This window comes from Phaethon aethereus, assembly GCF_964289735.1.
Source record: "Phaethon aethereus genome assembly, chromosome: 19".
NCBI classification, from domain to species: Eukaryota; Metazoa; Chordata; class Aves; order Phaethontiformes; family Phaethontidae; genus Phaethon; species Phaethon aethereus.
Genome location: NC_138595.1, coordinates 11,467,924 through 11,485,557, shown reverse-complemented (window position 1 = coordinate 11,485,557; position 17,634 = coordinate 11,467,924). Strand labels below are relative to the sequence as shown.

Here is a 17,634-nt window from a genome sequence, read left to right as displayed (position 1 = left end):
GAGAGGTGGATGCAGTCATTTCCAGCTGAATTTGAATAAAAAACAACCAAAAATACTTACAGTTGTTGATTCTGTTTCCAGATTTGAAGGAGGGCTAATATCCACTGGTCTAATAATACGTAGGAGGATGTGTCTACAGACAGATAGACTAAGGAGAGGCATATAGACATTTAACTACCCTGTTCAGAGAAACAGGTATTTTTAAGATCCTTCAACAGGCATGGGTTTTTTGCAATTTTCATTAAGCATCACAGAAGTTCTCCGAGGGAAAAGTAATATTTGCTGCAATAATCAGATATACTTCAAACAGCCACATGCCTCATTTGCAAAACATACAATGTACTGGAGGGGCTTGGGACTGCATAGGCTCAGTTCATTAATGGCAGGAGCAGTCTCCTCTTCCTGCTAATGGCACTGGAGCTGTGTCTACACTGCCTGCTCTGCATGCTGAGCACACAGGGCTTTTGAGAGACGGATGCTGATGGGAAGCTGGAATGAAATGCCCGGTGGATTCACTATAGTCTGCTCTTCCCTCTGCCTGTGTTCCCTTTCTCTGGAGGATGGAGTTGTCCTGTAAAAGCTTTGCAGACACCTGGCTGTTTGGCGGCTTTGTAGAGGGGAAGAGCCCTGGCCGTGCTGGTGGCTGCTGTCCTCCTGCCAGAATTTTTTTTTTTTTTTTTTGAGAAGTGAGTTGCCTACAAACTCTCTGGGGCTGGGGAATGACCATTCATCTCTATTGGTGCATCTCTACCTCGTGCTGTCTTCAGGTGTGGGTATGCCACAACACAGGCCATTCATTGGCATAACAACAAATTTGGGTCTGCAGGCACCATGAAGTTGGTGTAGGAGGTACCATAGTGCATGTACAGGTCCATGAGACGCAGCAGATCCAGAGCAGTGTTGGACATTGGCACTAAGTGGTACTTCGGTGAAAACATTGATCTTTTTCTTTCATTCCAGGGGATGGCCAGGTTGATTTTGATGAATTTATGACTATTCTGGGACCTAAGCTGGTATCATCAGAAGGCAGAGATGGCTTTCTGGGAAATACAATAGACAGCATATTCTGGCAGGTAAGTGGCCATTTTCTTAAATGCAACTTGAGCTGACTATCAATAGCTTCCAGAATTGATTTGTTGAGGAGCATGAGATGTTTTGCTAAGTGTGAATGCTTGTGTAGAGGTTATTCGGGTCCCTCTCATTGTGTGTTGTGTAAGATCCCGTGTTGCTGGAGGGACCTGCTCTCAGCTAAGCCCTGTGTAGGAGGAAGGGAAAACACTTACTGGGGATGAACTGCAGTTAATAACCCAGTTATTTGTGCAACATGTTTGGGAGCATTTTGGAATTCATTTTTGGAAGGGAAAAACATTTTTCTTGATGAGTCTTTTGAGTTAGGAACCTTGAACCTGTCCGGCTGCTCCCAGAAATGTGCAACGTCCCTTGGCTGTGGCACAGGGGTGCTCCAAGCAGAGCGAGGTGAGCGCGCAGGTCACGTCTGATCGGTGCTTCTGCAGTTCGTTCAGATCCAGGGCTGAGGATAACCATGTTGTGCCAGTGCAAGATTTACTCATGGTGCTGCCCTGGGGTGGATTGGTCCTGCTGGTTTCAGGCATTGGAGGGGAGACAGGTCTGGCAGCAGGAGCTGCCTGGCATCTGTGGTGCAGTGTGATTCTAAACGGCGTTAGACCTTCCTGGAAAAGCAAGGACAGTCCAGGCTGTTATGACAGGGATTAAAAATCTCCCAAAACACAGTGCTGCGCATTTCTTGCCAATGGATTAAATGTGTGTCTTCATGTGAGATTACTGCTCGTTTCATTGATCATCCAACAGCCTTTGCTTGCTAATAAACTTTAAATGTTACCAAGTTTATGTGAATCAAAAGAGTCAAGCCTGGATATAAGCATTTCTGTCTTCCTTTACTACCCTGCGGTGCTGCCCAGACTGAATTGGGTGGAGCTTTGTAAAAGCCTTTAAAAAGTCTTTTGAAAAATTGTTCCTGACCTCCTGGTATGTGATAGGAATAACCCTGGAAATCCTGGTCTGGATTCTAGTATTTGGTTGTCAAAGCAAGAGTTTGGCGTTGGTGAAGTCACAGTGGTTTGTAACATATCTGGAGAGGTGCAAGAGCTGAACTCACACCATGAAGGGCAGGACTGTGCAGTCACAAACGCTTTATTGCCTCCATTGCACCTTGCAAGGCTCATCCCAGCACGTGGGCATGAGGGAGAGGAGGAAGCACCACCCCATTCCCCTGAGCCCACACACCCCAAAATCTGCCTCACCAGAGCCGTTCAAGAAACAAAAAAACCCTTTGGGGAAATCAAGTTCATGAGCTGAGCTCTTCAATGGGGAAGCAGAGAACTCTGGAGCCCTCCCTAAAATTCAACTCACAGGTTAACCCGCTGCCGCTCAGTGACCCTTCAGCCCGGGGGAATGCCTGCAGTGGCTTTGCGCAGAGCAAGCGAGGAAGGGAGGATGTGTGCTCTGCTTTTAGAGCAGCAGGACTCCTGGGCTCAGCTTTTGCCTTGCTCTTCCGTGCAGCAGGGACCACGGCCCTTGTGCCCACCCAGGGCTGCAGTGGGACGAGTGAAAAGAGTGTGGAGACTTCAGGTAACCGGCTCCGCGGTGGGAAGGGACAGCCCTGGGGGTTGTCCGCAGGCAGTGAAACTTTGACGGAATTGGACAAGTGCTCCGGGGCCTTGGAAAAAAACGTTTATGGTCTTTTACTTGTAAAGGTAAAAACACATCTTTTTACATAGCACTTTCCTGGATTTCAAAGCCCTTGAAGAGAAGGATTAATCTCACAGTTCATTTCTCCTGGAATAGGAGAGATCATGAAGAATACAGTGATTTTGCTGCTTATTCCCAAAGAAAAAGCAAGGATGAAACCACGTAGGGAAGTGCCATTCAGGGAACAAGTTGCCTTTGCTCATTCCTACGTGGCTTTAGCCATGCCATCTGCAGGGTCATAAGTCACCTTGTCTTTAAGCAAAGCATTTATGTATCTGCATTATCTCCTGCGGGATTACATCTGATTTGAAACAAAGCCCTTCTTGGAATCGGGGCCTGGCTGTCTTTTCCATATCCCCTTGATGTGCATTTTTCACATTTGCTGGAAAGGAATGACAGGGAGAGGGGGATGAGCTTGGGTTGCTGATAGAGCACTTCACCCCTGCAGGCATCCCCAAGGAATAATTTTAAGGAGGGGATAGTGCCCACAAGCCTGTGGTGCGAGTGGTGCTAGGTGAAAAGGGCAGCGAGGGTGGGACAAGAAGGGACAGCTCTGCCTTGGTGTCAACTGGCCAGGCAGTGCTACCATGAAGCCTGACCCGAAGCTGCAGGCAGCAGAGGGCATCTTGAAGAGGCTCTTATGTCAGTCCTGAGGGGAGAGAAAATCCGTGTTGGCATCCAGAAAGTGCCTTCCCCTCTTCCATCCAAACAGCTTCCCTCAACTGTCACGATTTTGGCTCATGCGGTATTTTTGCCGAGGGTCCAGCTTTCTATGCTGTGGCACTTCTGTGCAGACTCAGTTCCAAGTGTGCCTTAATAACACTTTAAATAATGCAATGACAGAGTTAAATAATAAAGAACAGCAGCAGGAGAGAGGAATTCAAAGGAACAGACGAGGGCCTGGAGATGCATTTGTAGACAAAGCTGGGGATGAGTTGGTGGGAGACAGGAAGGCGGTTCCAGATGGCAGAAGCTGCAGAGGGGAAGGATCTTACAACAACAGCAGTGGGGCTGCAGGAGACCGGGAGGGGGTAGAAACAGTGGAAGAATAGGTAGGAGAGAGAGGGATCATACGTGGAAGAGGCAGGCTTGAAATAATAGGGAAAGGATGCATCCCTCCTATCATCACATGTGTTGCCTAAAGAGCGATGGTCAGCCCAGGAGAAGCAGGATTCGGCCGAGACCTGAGCTTTGGTAGGTACTAGAGACACGGAGGGACCCTCATATGTTTTCCCTCCTTGATTTCCCATGTGGAATTTAAATTGAGTCATATCGGTGTGTGTTTAAGGCGTCTGACTCTTGCTTTCTCAGGTAGCGGCGATCAGTTCTGCTCCAGTTAGAATGGTTCTCCATGGTCCCTCAGTCGGGAGGTGTTGAGGGGAAGGGAAAAATCATCCCTGCAAATACTATTTCAGACTCAGTCAATAGAGACCAGTGATACCAGGAGAGCAGAGGAAACACGGACTCTCCTCCGTCTCAGGCAGTCTGCCTTTCCTGAGTGAGATGCAGCACACACCAAGCACCGTTTTGCAGAGAACATCCCCGGGTGCCTCCTGCTCTGTTTCCAAATGGTTTTCTCATCCTCGTGCCAACTGTGTGAAAATGGAAGTAACATGTACACATGCACAGACATCTTTAACTGTCTTAAATTTTTAAGGCACCCTTAAACTATCTTAAATATTTTTTCTGAAATACACAGCTGCCCAGTAACCAGTAGCCAGTCCTCTGTGTGCTGGATGATGGTCAGGAGGAGTTTGAAGGATGGAAGCACCTGGTGAAGCCCCGTTCTCCCTGGTTTGGGGCAGAGCTGCCATGGCGAGTTTGCAGCAACAACGCAAACATCCTCTTTGGCTGCTTCCACACGGTCTGCATTTATTAAAAACAAAATGCAAAAAAAAAAAAAAAAGAAAAAGCATAGATGAGATTTTGGGAGTACATCATGACCCATGTTTTTGAAGGCAGTGGGAGGAGGTGAGCCTGGCCCTGCGCAGGGGTGTTTGGACCTCGCATGGTCTTTCATGAGGTGTCTGCCCCCTTCCCTTTCCGTCTTTTTCCCTTTGTATATTTTAAAGAGTGGCTACCCATCGTTCGCCTTCCTCTGCCCACCTTCTCTGAGCTGCTCCTGCTGGTGCTCATGCTCATTGTCCTGAAGCTGATTTCCTTCAGGGTGTCCAGCAGTGTTTTTGCAGTGATTCGGTAGCTGTTACGTGGTACAACATGAGATACAACATGAGATGCTATTTGTTCAATTTTGAGGCATGAGAATTTGTTTTTCCAGAGCTCAGGAAGTATGAGTCTGGTTCCAGTTATGCGCTGAGGGCTGTGTTTTGTACAAGTGAGTTTTGAGACATTTCCAATGCATGGCCATTCAGGTCTGTAAAGCAATTTAGATCAAGAGCATTACAGAAAAGACAAACACTACTGGTAAATAGTAGCTCCTTTTTTTTGGCAAACAAATTCCAAATCTGTCCACTGTGCCCTGCCATTCTGCACCAGAGAGAGGGATGAAAAGAGAGAGGAGAAACTGGCATTTCATATTCATTTACAGTTTTTGCTCAGACTGTTTTTAAGTGCAAAGAACTTCAGGCACAAGTGTTAAATAGTTTGCACAGGATGTAGTGTAGAGGATCTCCATCCCTGGGGGTAAGCAACAGCAAGAGAAGTAATTATAATCTTGGATTATAGGCTTTTAAGTAAAATAAACCTCTCCGTTTTGGCCAAAATGCTTTTTGAAGTCAGAACAAGTTTGAATGGTTAAACAACAGGGCTGCATCTGCACCAGATGCAGAATAAATTCTATACCCAGCAGCACTGATGAGATTATTTTGAAAAGTCAATATTTTGTATGATGATCATCTGAGAGGCGAAATGTTGCCTGTTATTTTTTTCCTTCTCTCTTTACTGTGTGCACGTGGAAGCTGCAGGGAACATCATTTCAGCCAGAGCTAATGCATTGCCTGTGCAAGGGTATCTGGAAGCTTTGTCTTGCATGAGGGGACAGCACTGTATCATCTGCTGAGACGCGCTGCCCGTTCGTCACATTAGATATTGCCCAGTATAATTCACTGGTGTTCAGGAGGAGGCTGGTTGGTTTGGGATAAATAAGGCTGCTTTGCAGGAGCAGGAAGGCCAGAATACCAACGCAGTGCTTCGGGTGGGGAGATGCTGCTCAAAGATCTCATTTTTTCACTGCAGCGATATCTCTGCAGTTTTGCAGGGGGATGGAGGATGGGGAGGCAGGTCACAAGCAACTGCTCATGTTTTCTGGGCTTGGGAAAACTCTTTTTTGTCTCTTCAGGCTTCCACATACCTTTGTTCAGGAGGAGGAATACATTGGGTTTTATGATCTTCGGTGGATAAGTGGGTATAGCCAGATAGCTAGATCCTGCAGCACCCTAGGAGACACAGCCAGGGACAGGCCAGAGGCAGCAGAAACCCCTCTGCTCCCGAGGCACCAAGCTCAGCAGCATGCAGCAAAGGGCGTTTTGTTCCTCGGATGCAGGAAAAATAGAGCAGGGCCACATCCAGCTGTGCGGTATTGCATCTGGCGCTGGCTGGGGACGGGGCTCAGGGAGGGGAAGGGGGGCTCAGAGCCAGCTGCAAATGTGGGAGAGCAGAGGGATGCGGCCGGGATGGGACACGGCGGTTTCATCCTCCCGATACGACTGCTGGTGCTTTAATGATTTGCTGTCGAAAACTGCCCAGCCGTGGTCTTGTTTGCAGTTGTCACTGCAAATGCAACAGTGTCCCATGGGAGAGATCTGGGCTCTTGTGATCTGGTCAATCAATTAGTGTTTTAATAGGGTAAAATGAAGGAGAAAATGTGTGGGAGCCTCAGTGGCGCAGGGCAGGGTGCGTGTGGCCGGTGATGGTGTGGGAGGGAAGGCAGGGGACGAGGGGGCCGTGCCGCAGCCGCGCCGCCGCCAGCACCGCTTGTCTCTCTACAAAGATAATTTTGCTTAGAGAGGGATTTTTCTTTATGAAGTCCAGTAGATAAACCTAAGGCAATTTCTCCCTATACGTGAGTTTTCTCCTCTTGTCCCTGCAGAGGAGTTAATTTGATGACGGCAAATTAGCCTTGCCGGAGTTACAGAGAAAGTGTTCGCGGCTCCACATGCAATTTCACGTGGTAACGGATCCAACCACCCCCCGCCCCCGCAGACCATGGCATTGCCGAAATAAGAGCTTGCCTCTCGCAGCGGGGCCAGCCAGGCACGGGGTGTACGTGGCCTCGCCTCCTCACCCTCCTCCTCCTCCTTGGCTGGTGCAGCCCGTCTGTGCAGGTGTAGGATATTGCTAAACCACAGGACAGGGCACTTTACATCTTGCACCACAATTTTTTGCTGGTAGTGATCTGCTCTGCTGCAAATACCTCTTGATTTCAGGATTTCAGGTGCTGCTATTTCAGCTTTTCAAAGAACCTTCTCAAATCGACTTCTGTGGAGGAAGAGAGTCAGTTTGCCGTTTCGGATACTGGGAGATGCTCGTGGTCGGTCTGGTTCCCGGCAGGGCAGGTTTTGCAGCTGGGCTAAGCCATGCGCAGTTTACAGCGGGTAAGGAACCTGCTGCTTGGAAGGAAAGCTGAGGGTCAGGGAGGACGGACAGCTTAACAGGATGTGCAGACTTAGCGCCCGTGTAAGTGGCCTCCCTTTTGGCGACTCCTTTGGGGTTTAAACCACGAAACGCTGCAGATGAAAGTTTGGGCACTAAAACTTGATGGATGAGGTCAAGGATGGGCAATCGGGGCTGTACCAGTGCACCATGCACAACCCCTCACACGCACATCTCTTCCACCAAAAAAACCCCTCCACTCCACAGCAGTATTTTCAGTGTTAGCAGCAATGTGGGTGCCTGCTTCTTGGCTGTTGAACCTGAAATATCTTAAAGTGATTTCCACAGAAAAGAAGTTCTGTGCTTAAAGAGCTACGCTTTCTTGGGTTTCCCAAGCTGGATACTACCAAACTGAAGGACTGGTTGAAAACCTTGGCTTTGCCTCTCCTGCAGAAACCACTGCACTTGGGCCTGGGAGCCAAGGCAGACACCTTTCCCATGACAGCTAATACTGGGCTCTGCCCATCTGGAGTCTTTAAGTTCACCCGGTGCGCCGTTAGCTCCAGCGTACTGACCATGTTTCTAAGTTCAAAAATTAAATGTATCCTGCAATATCTGTTCCTGCATTTTAGACTTGATGTGTGGTTTCCTCGTATCCAGAGTTGAAATGTGAGCTTTTCCATTGCAAGGATGCTGATGGCTGTGTTGCAGTGATGAGCAGGGTGACCCTGGTCACGTAGCTGGTATGGATAGTGTGCAGTTCATCTCAGCTAACCTGGGACACTGCTTAGACTCCCTATAGAGTTAACAGCGAGAAATAGCCAATTCTAGGGTGCAATTCAAGAGATCTGCTTTAGGCATCAGTCTCAGGAAGAGATGCATCATGCTTCAGAAGTGCCAATTTTTCTCCATTTGGTATAAAGAAAGCCTAGAAAAGTGGGTCAGATGAAGATGGGTGCACCTGGGGACGGTTAATGCCATCTGATGAGTACCACCAAGGGTTTCAGGTGCCTTTTTGATTTATATGTAAGAAGCCAGCTCTGCCAGTGCTGAGGCTGTCATCACTGGAAGGAGAACAGTTCTGGTCACGTTATTACATCTTCTTTTGTTGACAAAGACGTTCTCACTGAGTACATTGCACTGAGCGGTTGTTGTCGCAACACAGTGAAAGCTGACGCTTGCCGTTGATGAATCCACCGACAAGAGACTTCTCTGTTCGTAGTCTGTGTATCCAGCACAGAAGTGCTGTCACAGCTGCTGGTGTAGACGTGAACATTGGAGAGGTTCATGGCCTGGATCATGGTGGTAAGGCTATCCTTGGGCAGTAAGACTGTCACAGCCCTGTAACCCCTTTGCAGTGTATGAATTTGCCAGCAGGCAGGAGTGAGCAGTAATGTTTGGGTGGCCTCATTTTTACCTGTTCCTATGAAGGGACCTTGTTTTCACCAGTACCCATTTTTCCCTGTAACAAAATCAGTTCTCTCAAGTCATCAGGATCAAATTTATGGCTCAAAACTGGAGACACTGGAAACAGTGAAGTTTTGAAAGTACTTGTGAACCAAAGCAGGACTGGTACCAAAGCAGTGAACCAAAGCAGGCGAAAAGCAAGACTTCATTGTCTGACTGTGTTTTTTAGCTTCAGCCAGCTTGCTTATACATTTAGCCTTCAAAAACGCACTACAGCTTTGGTTCAAAGTCTATTTAAAGCAGTCTGTTTATATCAAGAGGCATTCTGCCTGCCAGATGACGGTGTACCACTGTCCTGGCTGGTGGTGATTTGGCTTTGTGCACACACTGGAGCACTCACGTACGTATACTCCATCCAGCTCTTACGGTTCAGAGCTTATTTTTTCTATCCCAGCTTATATATAAACTCAGTCTTGGAGTTTTTTTTTGCCCCTGTCTGATGCGTAAAATAGGAACTACGCTGCGGTTTTCTCAGTGATTTGATTAGAAATGTCAGGAACAATGCGTAGGAAAGGTAAATCTGTGTGATCGTCATCTGATGTGTACATGGGTACCTGGAACATGGGCTGGGGACTCTCGTTTTTTGTAGACTCCTTGCTGAGGGGTGTCAGACTCCCCAGCACCTCTGAGTGCCAGAGTTCATCTCTGGTGCTGGTTTTGCTGGGGTGGGTGTTTTTTTTTTTTCTTTGAATGCACTTTGATTCCTTTGAAAGGCACCATTGGGTGATGGAGTGGCATGTTTCCTGCAGGGGAGCTTCAAGGGCAACAGTTCTGGCTTCAAATCCCATACCCCCTGCACTCCCAATGTCAGGAAGGAGTGCTCCACCAGTCTTTAAATCCTAAGACAGCAGCAGATCTCAGGATCTGTCTTTCCTCTCTGCACAGAGAAGACAACATGAAAAGATCTGCAATTTAGGTGTCACCAAAGGATTCCACCTTCGTCTTGCCTGGATGCTCCATGTTTTGTAACAAAATCATCTCATTTGTTGAGGGAAATATTAATTGACTATAGGAAAAGTCTGATGATCCACTTCAGGATGGAAACCTATCTATTGCCCTGCCTCCAAGCCCTGGTTTCAGTAGAGTAAAAGTATTGTGAAAATTTCACTAAGGTCTTAAAGAGAAGAATAAAAGGAAAACCAAGATAAAAGACACTCCATCACTCATGGGGTGAGAGATAGGGTGTCACAAAAAAGCCAAAGTGTTGGCAAATGTTTGCAACAAAAAAATGTGTTCAGAAAGAAAAATTACCTTTTATGAGAATGAAAAACTAAAACAGAAATTACTTTTTTGAAAAAAAAAAGACAGACCTCTGAAAAAATGCAAATGCTGTGAAGGACCACTGTAGTGGGGATGGTGGATAGCTCAGGCGATGGCTGAGGTTCGTTAGTGCGAGCCAGACAAGCGGTGGATGTTGTGACATTGAGGAAGGACCTCCTGGACCTGGCTGCCAGACAATTTCTACAGCACAGGTTATAACTCAAATTTTCCCAGTATGTAGCCAAGATTTTCATCACAGTTTGCTGGAACCTGACATCTGAAGCCACAAGAAACTTACCTAGTACCGTCAAACCCCAGGTGATGCCCTGGTTAGATATTATGCTTCTCAGTTTTATCAGCAAAATACCTCGTGCTGCAGCCCTGCGGTGACTGATGGCCAGGGCCAGCAGCAGCTGCTGGAGCATCTTGGTGCCTCTTTCAGGTTGCAGCAGCAAGGTGCCAAGAGCTGCCGGGCTTCTGCTCGCGCAGAGGCACAAGGAGCAGCTTGTGCGGGGAATTGCCTGCAGAGGAGAGGGGTGTTCACCAGCTGCCACGCCTCGCAGCGGTGGCCATCCCTGCCGTGCCCGCCCAACTTTCACCTCTGTGGTGGTTCCCCCCGGCACAGGGCACAGCCTTGCTGTCCCAGACTGGTGTTTCTGAGGAGCAATGGTGGTGGGCGAATTGGTGGCCCTAGCAGACAGCTCCTTAGGCACCAACCGCCCTGAGCTGCCATCAGGATGGAGAGGTTTTCTTGGTCATCAGGATGGAGATGTTTCCCTGGCCATCAGGGTGGAGATGCCCTGGCCATCCATACAGAGGATTTTCCCTGGCCATCAGGGTGAAGGTGTTTCCCCCGCCATCAGGGTGGAGACGCCCTGGCCATGCCGCAGACACAACCAGCTCCATCCTGGGGTGACAGGTAAAGATGGGGACATGGCTGTCTAACAGCCGCTCGCAGCCCTGAGACCCCCATTTCTCTCCATGCTGCTTTGCTGACCTCTCTGATGGCAGGAGGTGGGACAGGGTCTGGGCCACGTACCTCCCTCCCCTTCCCCCGGGGTCTGCGCAAACTCTTGCCTTGCTTTCTGCAAGAATTTGTGCCGTGAGTGCTGCCAACAGGCCTGCTGAACTTTGGCTTTTTTTTTTTTTCCCTGTTTGGCAAGAATTTCATGGACTGATGGGTGATGTGCGGGTACCAATAGCGTGTTCCCGCAGCTGTGAACATCTCCTCTTGCTGTGAGAGGAGTGCCATCGCACTGGCTGAGCCAAACAGGCTCCGGTGGCCCCTTCCCCAAGGTCTGTATTTATTAATACAATTTTCCAGCAGAGGTATAATGTAGATTTACCAAGCAGGTGGAAAGAATCTGATATTCAGGAGAAAATCCTTAAGGTCTTTTTTCAAACAAATTTGCCACTTCATTGAGAAGCTGTTTCTTTGTGTCCTTTCTGTACCGTTGTTTCACTATCTGTGGAGGTTTGAGTATATTTCCATGCTGGCAAAAAAAGAAATTTTACACTGAGATGCATGCAGACTCCAGAGCTGGTAGTCCTGAGATTCTGTAGTGCCCCAGGGTAATTTTTTTTTAATTTTTACTGTTGAGTAACACACAACATTATAAAGTGGTAATTAAAATTAATAATTATGTAACCCAGTACCTTTACTCACAGGGTGCAGATGCTTATGGCAGAAGTCTGGAGCAACCTGAGGAAGCTGGTGGAAGCATTCAATATGTGTGTAAGCTTGGTGGCAAGCATTCAAAACTGATTTTGATCCCTTTTTCATGGAAATAAGTAGATCTAGCGTGTAAGTGAAAGATCTTTGCTCAAAATGAGCCAGGATAATGTTGTAGTTGCCTACAGAGATGTTCTTTAACGTCCAGCTTTCCTGCAGTGATGAAGGCGCTGACCCTGGCAGGTAGCCCCCAAAGCTGCTCTGTCGCTGCCCTCCTCAGCTGGGCAGGGGAGAGAAAATACAGCGAAAGGCTCGTGGGTCGAGATAAGGACAGGGAGAGATCGTGCCCCAGTTACCATCACCGGCAAAACAGACTCGACTTGGGGAAAGATTAATTTAATTTAATTTATTACCAATCAAATCAGAGTAGGGTAATTGAGAACTAAACCCAAATCTTAAAGCACCTTCCCCCCACCCCTCCCTTCCTCCCCATTTCTCTCCCTCTTCCCCCCGAGCGGCGCAGGGGGACGGGGAATGGGGGCTTTGGTCAGTTCATCACACCTGGTCTCTGCCGCTCCTTCCTCCTCAGGGGGAGGGAATCCTCATGCTCTGCCCTGCTCCCGTGTGGGGTCCCTCCCACGGGAGACCGTCCTCGACGGACTTCTCCAGCGTGAGTCCTTCCCACGGGCTGCAGTTCTGCGCGAGCTGCTCCGGACTGGGTCCCCCACGGGTGCCGTCCTTCAGGAACAGGCTGCTCCGGCCTGGGTCCCCCATGGGTGCCATCCTTCAGGAACAGGCTGCTCCGGCCTGGGTCCCCCATGGGTGCCATCCTTCAGGAACAGGCTGCTCCGGCCTGGGTCCCCCATGGGTGCCGTCCTTCAGGAACAGGCTGCTCCGGCCTGGGTCCCCCATGGGTGCCATCCTTCAGGAACAGGCTGCTCCGGCCTGGGTCCCCCATGGGCGCCGTCCTTCAGGAACAGGCTGCTCCAGCCTGGCCCCCGCGGGGTCCCAGGTCCTGCCAGCAAACCTGCTCCAGCCGGGGCTCCTCTCCCTCCCCTCGGGGCCACAGGCCCTGCCAGGAGCCGGCCCCAGCGCGGGCTGCCCACGGGGTCACGGCCTCCTTCGGGCATCCCCCTGCCCCGGCGTGGGGCCCTCCCCGGGTGCGGGTGCAGATCTGCTCCCCCGTGGAGCTCCATGGCTGCAGGGGCACAGCCAGCCTCCCCGGGGGCTTCCCCGGGGGCTGCCGGGGACCCTCTGCTCCGGCGCCTGGAGCCCTCCTGCCCCTCCTGCCCCGGGCTGGGGGCTGCATGGCTGCTCCTCTCACACCTTCTCACTCCTCTCCCCCGCTGCAGCTGTGCAGTAGTTTTCCCCCTTCTGAACTCTGCTCTCCCAGAGGCGCTGCCGCCATCACTGACGGGCTCGGCCTTGGCCAGCGGCGGGTCCGTCTCGGAGCCGGCTGGCACGGGCTCTGTCGGCCATGCTGGAAGCTTCTGGCAGCTTCTCACAGAAGCCGCCCCTGCAGCCCCCGCTACCAAACCCTGGCCACACAAACCCAATACAACTGAGCAGACACAAACCTCAGGATACAACCCAGCAACATCCACAGGTTGAGTTCATGGAAATGCCCCATTTTGGGAGCAGAGAGTAGGACACAGTTGCTTTCCCCTGGAGGAGAGGTGGGAAAAAAATCTAATCATATAACAACGATTTGCATGTTTTTAATCTCTTTCTACTCTTGCTGCGTGTGTTAGTTTAGATGTTTTCCCCTGGAGGCTGGCTTGCTCAGGGGATTATTAGCAGAAGACATTGCTGTCAATCCGTCAGCTCCCCCGGTGTGCACGAAGCTCCAGTTCCTTGAACTTTTGGAAGTGACAGCGCAATGGAAAGACAAATGAATTAAATTGATGCTTTTTAGGGGAGCGGTGTCTGAAAAAAGCTGTCAGAAAGGCAGACAGGCTGTACGTATATGCCAGATTTCAGGGCTTTCAGGAACTGTGATTCCCTGTGAAGAAACCCGTGAACCTCATCTTCCAGCACTCATGTCCTTTGTATTAAGAGACAACCAAGTTAATATTAATAATTACGTTATGGCTAGCTGCTATGTGGGCACATTTTTTCACAAAATTAGCCAGCATGTTAGATTAAAATATATCCTTTCCCCTATATTTTTCTCCTATGTATCAGTCCCATCCTTGCATTTTTTTTAATGCTACGTCTTTATTACGGACTGGCATGAAAACTCTGCTGAACTCCTGGCTCAGAAACACTCTTGTAGTTATTCGAATAGCCTTCAGTAGACTGTATCTCTTTTTCCTACTAACAGTCAAAAGTGCTTGAATCTCAAGGGCAGTTTCAGAACAGAAGTGGAATATATTACAATTGTAGAATCAAATGGTGATGAAACCCTCCAGGAATTGCTGGTTTGGCTCAGGAAAAATGTGCGCTGGAGTGCTGCAGGAAGACAACCCCCCTTCCCCAGGATTTTTCTTGTTTCGTTAACTTTGTAAATTATTTACGAGAACAAGAAGAAACCACTATGCCCAGGGTACATCCAGGCAGGTGGAGAGGGGCCGCAGCTCTGCTCCTGGTGGGACTGGAGCCAGCTGAGGCTTTGCCACCCTCTGCCCCTCCTGTTAGGTTTGTCGGCTTCATGGTGCCTCCTACGTAGGACAGGGCTCAGTTTAGTCCCATTTAAGCACTTGATTTAGGGAAAAAAAGTGCTTCAGAATAGGGGTGAATAGGGAACAAGCAAACTGATGTGGGACAGGGCTGGACTGGTCCAAAATATCAGCCCAAAGCAGCCTTATGGGCTCGGAGGGGATGTGTGCCGGCTATCCCAAGCCAAACTTTTGAGTCTTGCTCTCAGCTTGCTGAGATGATCTAGATTCGTGCTTAGGTTTGCATCTTTTTGATTCATGCTGGGCATAATGGCACAGGCAGAGAAATGCTAGCGTAAATCTTTCAAGATCGGGATCTTAGGAACTATAGGAAGAGCTGAGTCGTGCCTATCTGTGCTGTGCTCCTTCCTCCCTTATTGAAATGGTGTTTTCTTTTAGGGTAGCTGGGTAATACCTTAGAGAGTAGTTACGCTGATGATTACAGATAATCAAAATGTTTTTGTGAATGCAATTTTATTGAAAAATTACTCTTTGTTTTTTCCCAAGTGAAACTTTCATCAAAGCCTCTTTGAAATTGCCATTATTCCCAGAATTTCTGCATTGTTTTTACTGAATATGTGCCGATTTTTTATCATCAACATGTTTTTAAATGTTTTTTACTCACAAGTAAGAAGGCATTCTTATTTATCTGGAGCATGTTTTTCAGCAAACAAATCAAATGGGTTTTCTGTTGTATCATTTGTAAGAGAAAATGGATCCATTTAGGACCTGACAAAATGAAAATGACTTTAGCGTATTTGATGTGGGGTTTTCCATTTTTTAAACTAATAGTAATTTGTCATGTATAACTGTTGGGTACAGCTTTTTGGTTGCTACACATAGCCTGGCTGGCTACCAAGCCAGTGGAAATGCACCTGATTTAGGGCAGGTATCTCTATGACTGGTGACAGATACTGGCAAACCTTACTGCACTACTATTTTTTGAGTGCATTTTTTCTGTTCAGTGGTGAATTGTTCTACCTACAAACTTCCTATAGATCTCTCTGTGTTCCCATGGGATAAAGATGATCATGATCCACATACTGAAGAATAACCACTCCCCTGGCAGCCTGCTTCTTGTTTTTCTGACAAGAAAAGTTGTCACTAATGTTGTTTCTGGCCGTGGCCAAGGACAAAGAGGGCTCTGCCACAGCAAGGTCCGGGAAGGAGCAGTGCCAGCCCCGGGAGCAAGGGCAGCGGCAGGTTTGGGAGAGCCTCAAGCCCTGCCAAGCTCTTCTCATCTCCCCACACAGGCCGGTCTGATTGCTTCAGAGACAGCTGACTGTTGATTGCTATACAGGAATTAAATTAGGTGAGTTAAAAACCCATATCAATCACCGTCATGCATACTTGCATATGAAACGTAGACTCAAAAGGTTTATGGTAATCAACATGGAGTGGCTGATTAAAGTCCATTAAAATTCACTAGAAAAAATTCTAATCCTCTCTGCACTTCCACTCCGGCTCTCTTCCGTCTGTTTGATAATTGCTGCTGACTTCACTTATCACCCCCAACAAAGCGCCCCAGGATCGGGCATGTTACTGGTGGCATCACAAAAGCCTGAGTATGTGCTGTACACGCACGTAGAAGCAGATGGGAAGCGAAGGTAGGAATAATTTGATTTATAGCAGACAAGGCATGGAATCCATGGGAAGAAGAACACTGAAAGTGGTTTATCACATTCATGCATCCAGGGACATAGAAGAAATACAGGTGACATTAAAATTTTAATTGCAACAGGAATTGACAATTTCAGAAATCCTGTAGTGTGTGGTTTATCGCATCTTAGAAATTTCTAGTGAATAGTATCTTGATTATATGTATTCTCCTTTTCTGAATGTGAAGCAAGTATTCTCGCTGCTGAGAAGACTGCTTCTAACTTTCCTTCTCTGAACCCGTCTCTTCCACAACATGCGGAAACATCCCAGTTCTTATTCATACGAAGTTGTTATAGACCTCACTAAGAGACGGTGCCCGCGACCAAACTTCCAGAGCATTGTCTGCATTCTTATTGCGTGGTTCGAGCTGTTTTCAAAACCTCCAGGCCTGTCTTGCATATGCCATTTGATAGACATGTAAATTGCTCCTAGAATTAAATCTCCATCCAGTTAATTTTGTACCTGTAAAATTGAATCCTGGGATTAGAGTTTTTTGACGCAATCGGTTCACAATTGTTAGGTGCTGCCTGTGAGTAGACACTTGGGCTCTGATGTCTCAGAGATGCCACCACACCAAGGGCCCTGAGTCAGCTGAATGCAGGGAGCATCGCTGCCTTGCCCGTGGCAACATGACTGGCAGCAGATGCTTTTCCAGCTCTCGGCTGGTTTTAATGCACCCCGGAGCGGTTGTTAGAGAGCTGAATGGTTAATGGAGTCCCAATCAAGCCTTTATTTGGCCTTTTGTCATTCCCCCTTGTTATTCTTTCTGGTCATGTCAGCAATTTGCCTTTCGTAGCTCTGATGTTGCTGTGCGTGATCTCCTTCGGTGACTGCTGGCATGGTGCTGCACGCCATGCTGCTGTCGCCTCACTCATCATGCCTTCCCTGCCACGGCGTGGGTACCTCCGGTCACACAGCAGGGTTGTGATGCTCCCGTGCCTGGCTGAGCACCTCTCTCCGTCACAGTGTGCAGTGTAGCCTTTGCCTAACATGCCCTTTACCTTTATCCCATCAGGGCAGTGGTTTGCAGTTTTTCTGTGCTAGTAGAGCACAGTTGTGCTGATGATGCTTTTGGACCAGAGACTGGTATGTTTTTCATCAGATCAAGTCTTGGACACTTACTTATCTTAATTCCTTCAATGAAAAAGGGGAGACAGGCGGAGATGTACAAATACCCCGTCATACCTCATCACAGACAGTATATGTATGTGTAGAGAAGCTCTGTGTTAAAAGGCTGTATCAATGTTGAAAAGCTGCTCACCTCAAAAAGAGGAGAAAGGGGAATTAGCACAGTTCAGCCCCACAGAGACAATAATTCAGCATCTTGTGTGCTAATAGCATGATTTACTCTTAAAGCATGTGGCTGCCGGAGGCTTTTGCACAGGGTCTGGCCAATGACTCCTGGCTTCTCTGATCAGCCCCTGAGTGCATGATTGCTTTTGTTTTTCCCCCATTACTGGTCTGTAGATGATTAATATAAAGGTTAATGTTCATGGGTCATTTCTACAAAACATGGCTAATTTGTATGGCATTCCTGCTGACTTCAGCGAGATCTGCCGTGGGTAAGCACTATTCCTGCTCCTTGCTTTGTAGGGTGATTTTTAGAAATTATTGTGGTGTTGGAGTCTCTGTCCTTGG

The 17,634-nt window shown here is 48.3% G+C and overlaps 1 protein-coding gene across 1 annotated transcript in view; it reads left to right on the top strand.

The window, feature by feature from the left end:
* The window catches only part of CALN1 (calneuron 1), a gene marked incomplete at both ends in the record, with an annotated part of 116,893 nt that overhangs the window by 55,439 nt on the left and 43,820 nt on the right, over positions 1–17,634 (top strand). Inside the window, one exon of the mRNA XM_082008614.1 lies at positions 961–1,073. Coding sequence (XP_081864740.1) covers positions 961–1,073 — 113 coding nt within the window. The remainder of the gene's footprint in view (positions 1–960; positions 1,074–17,634) is intronic.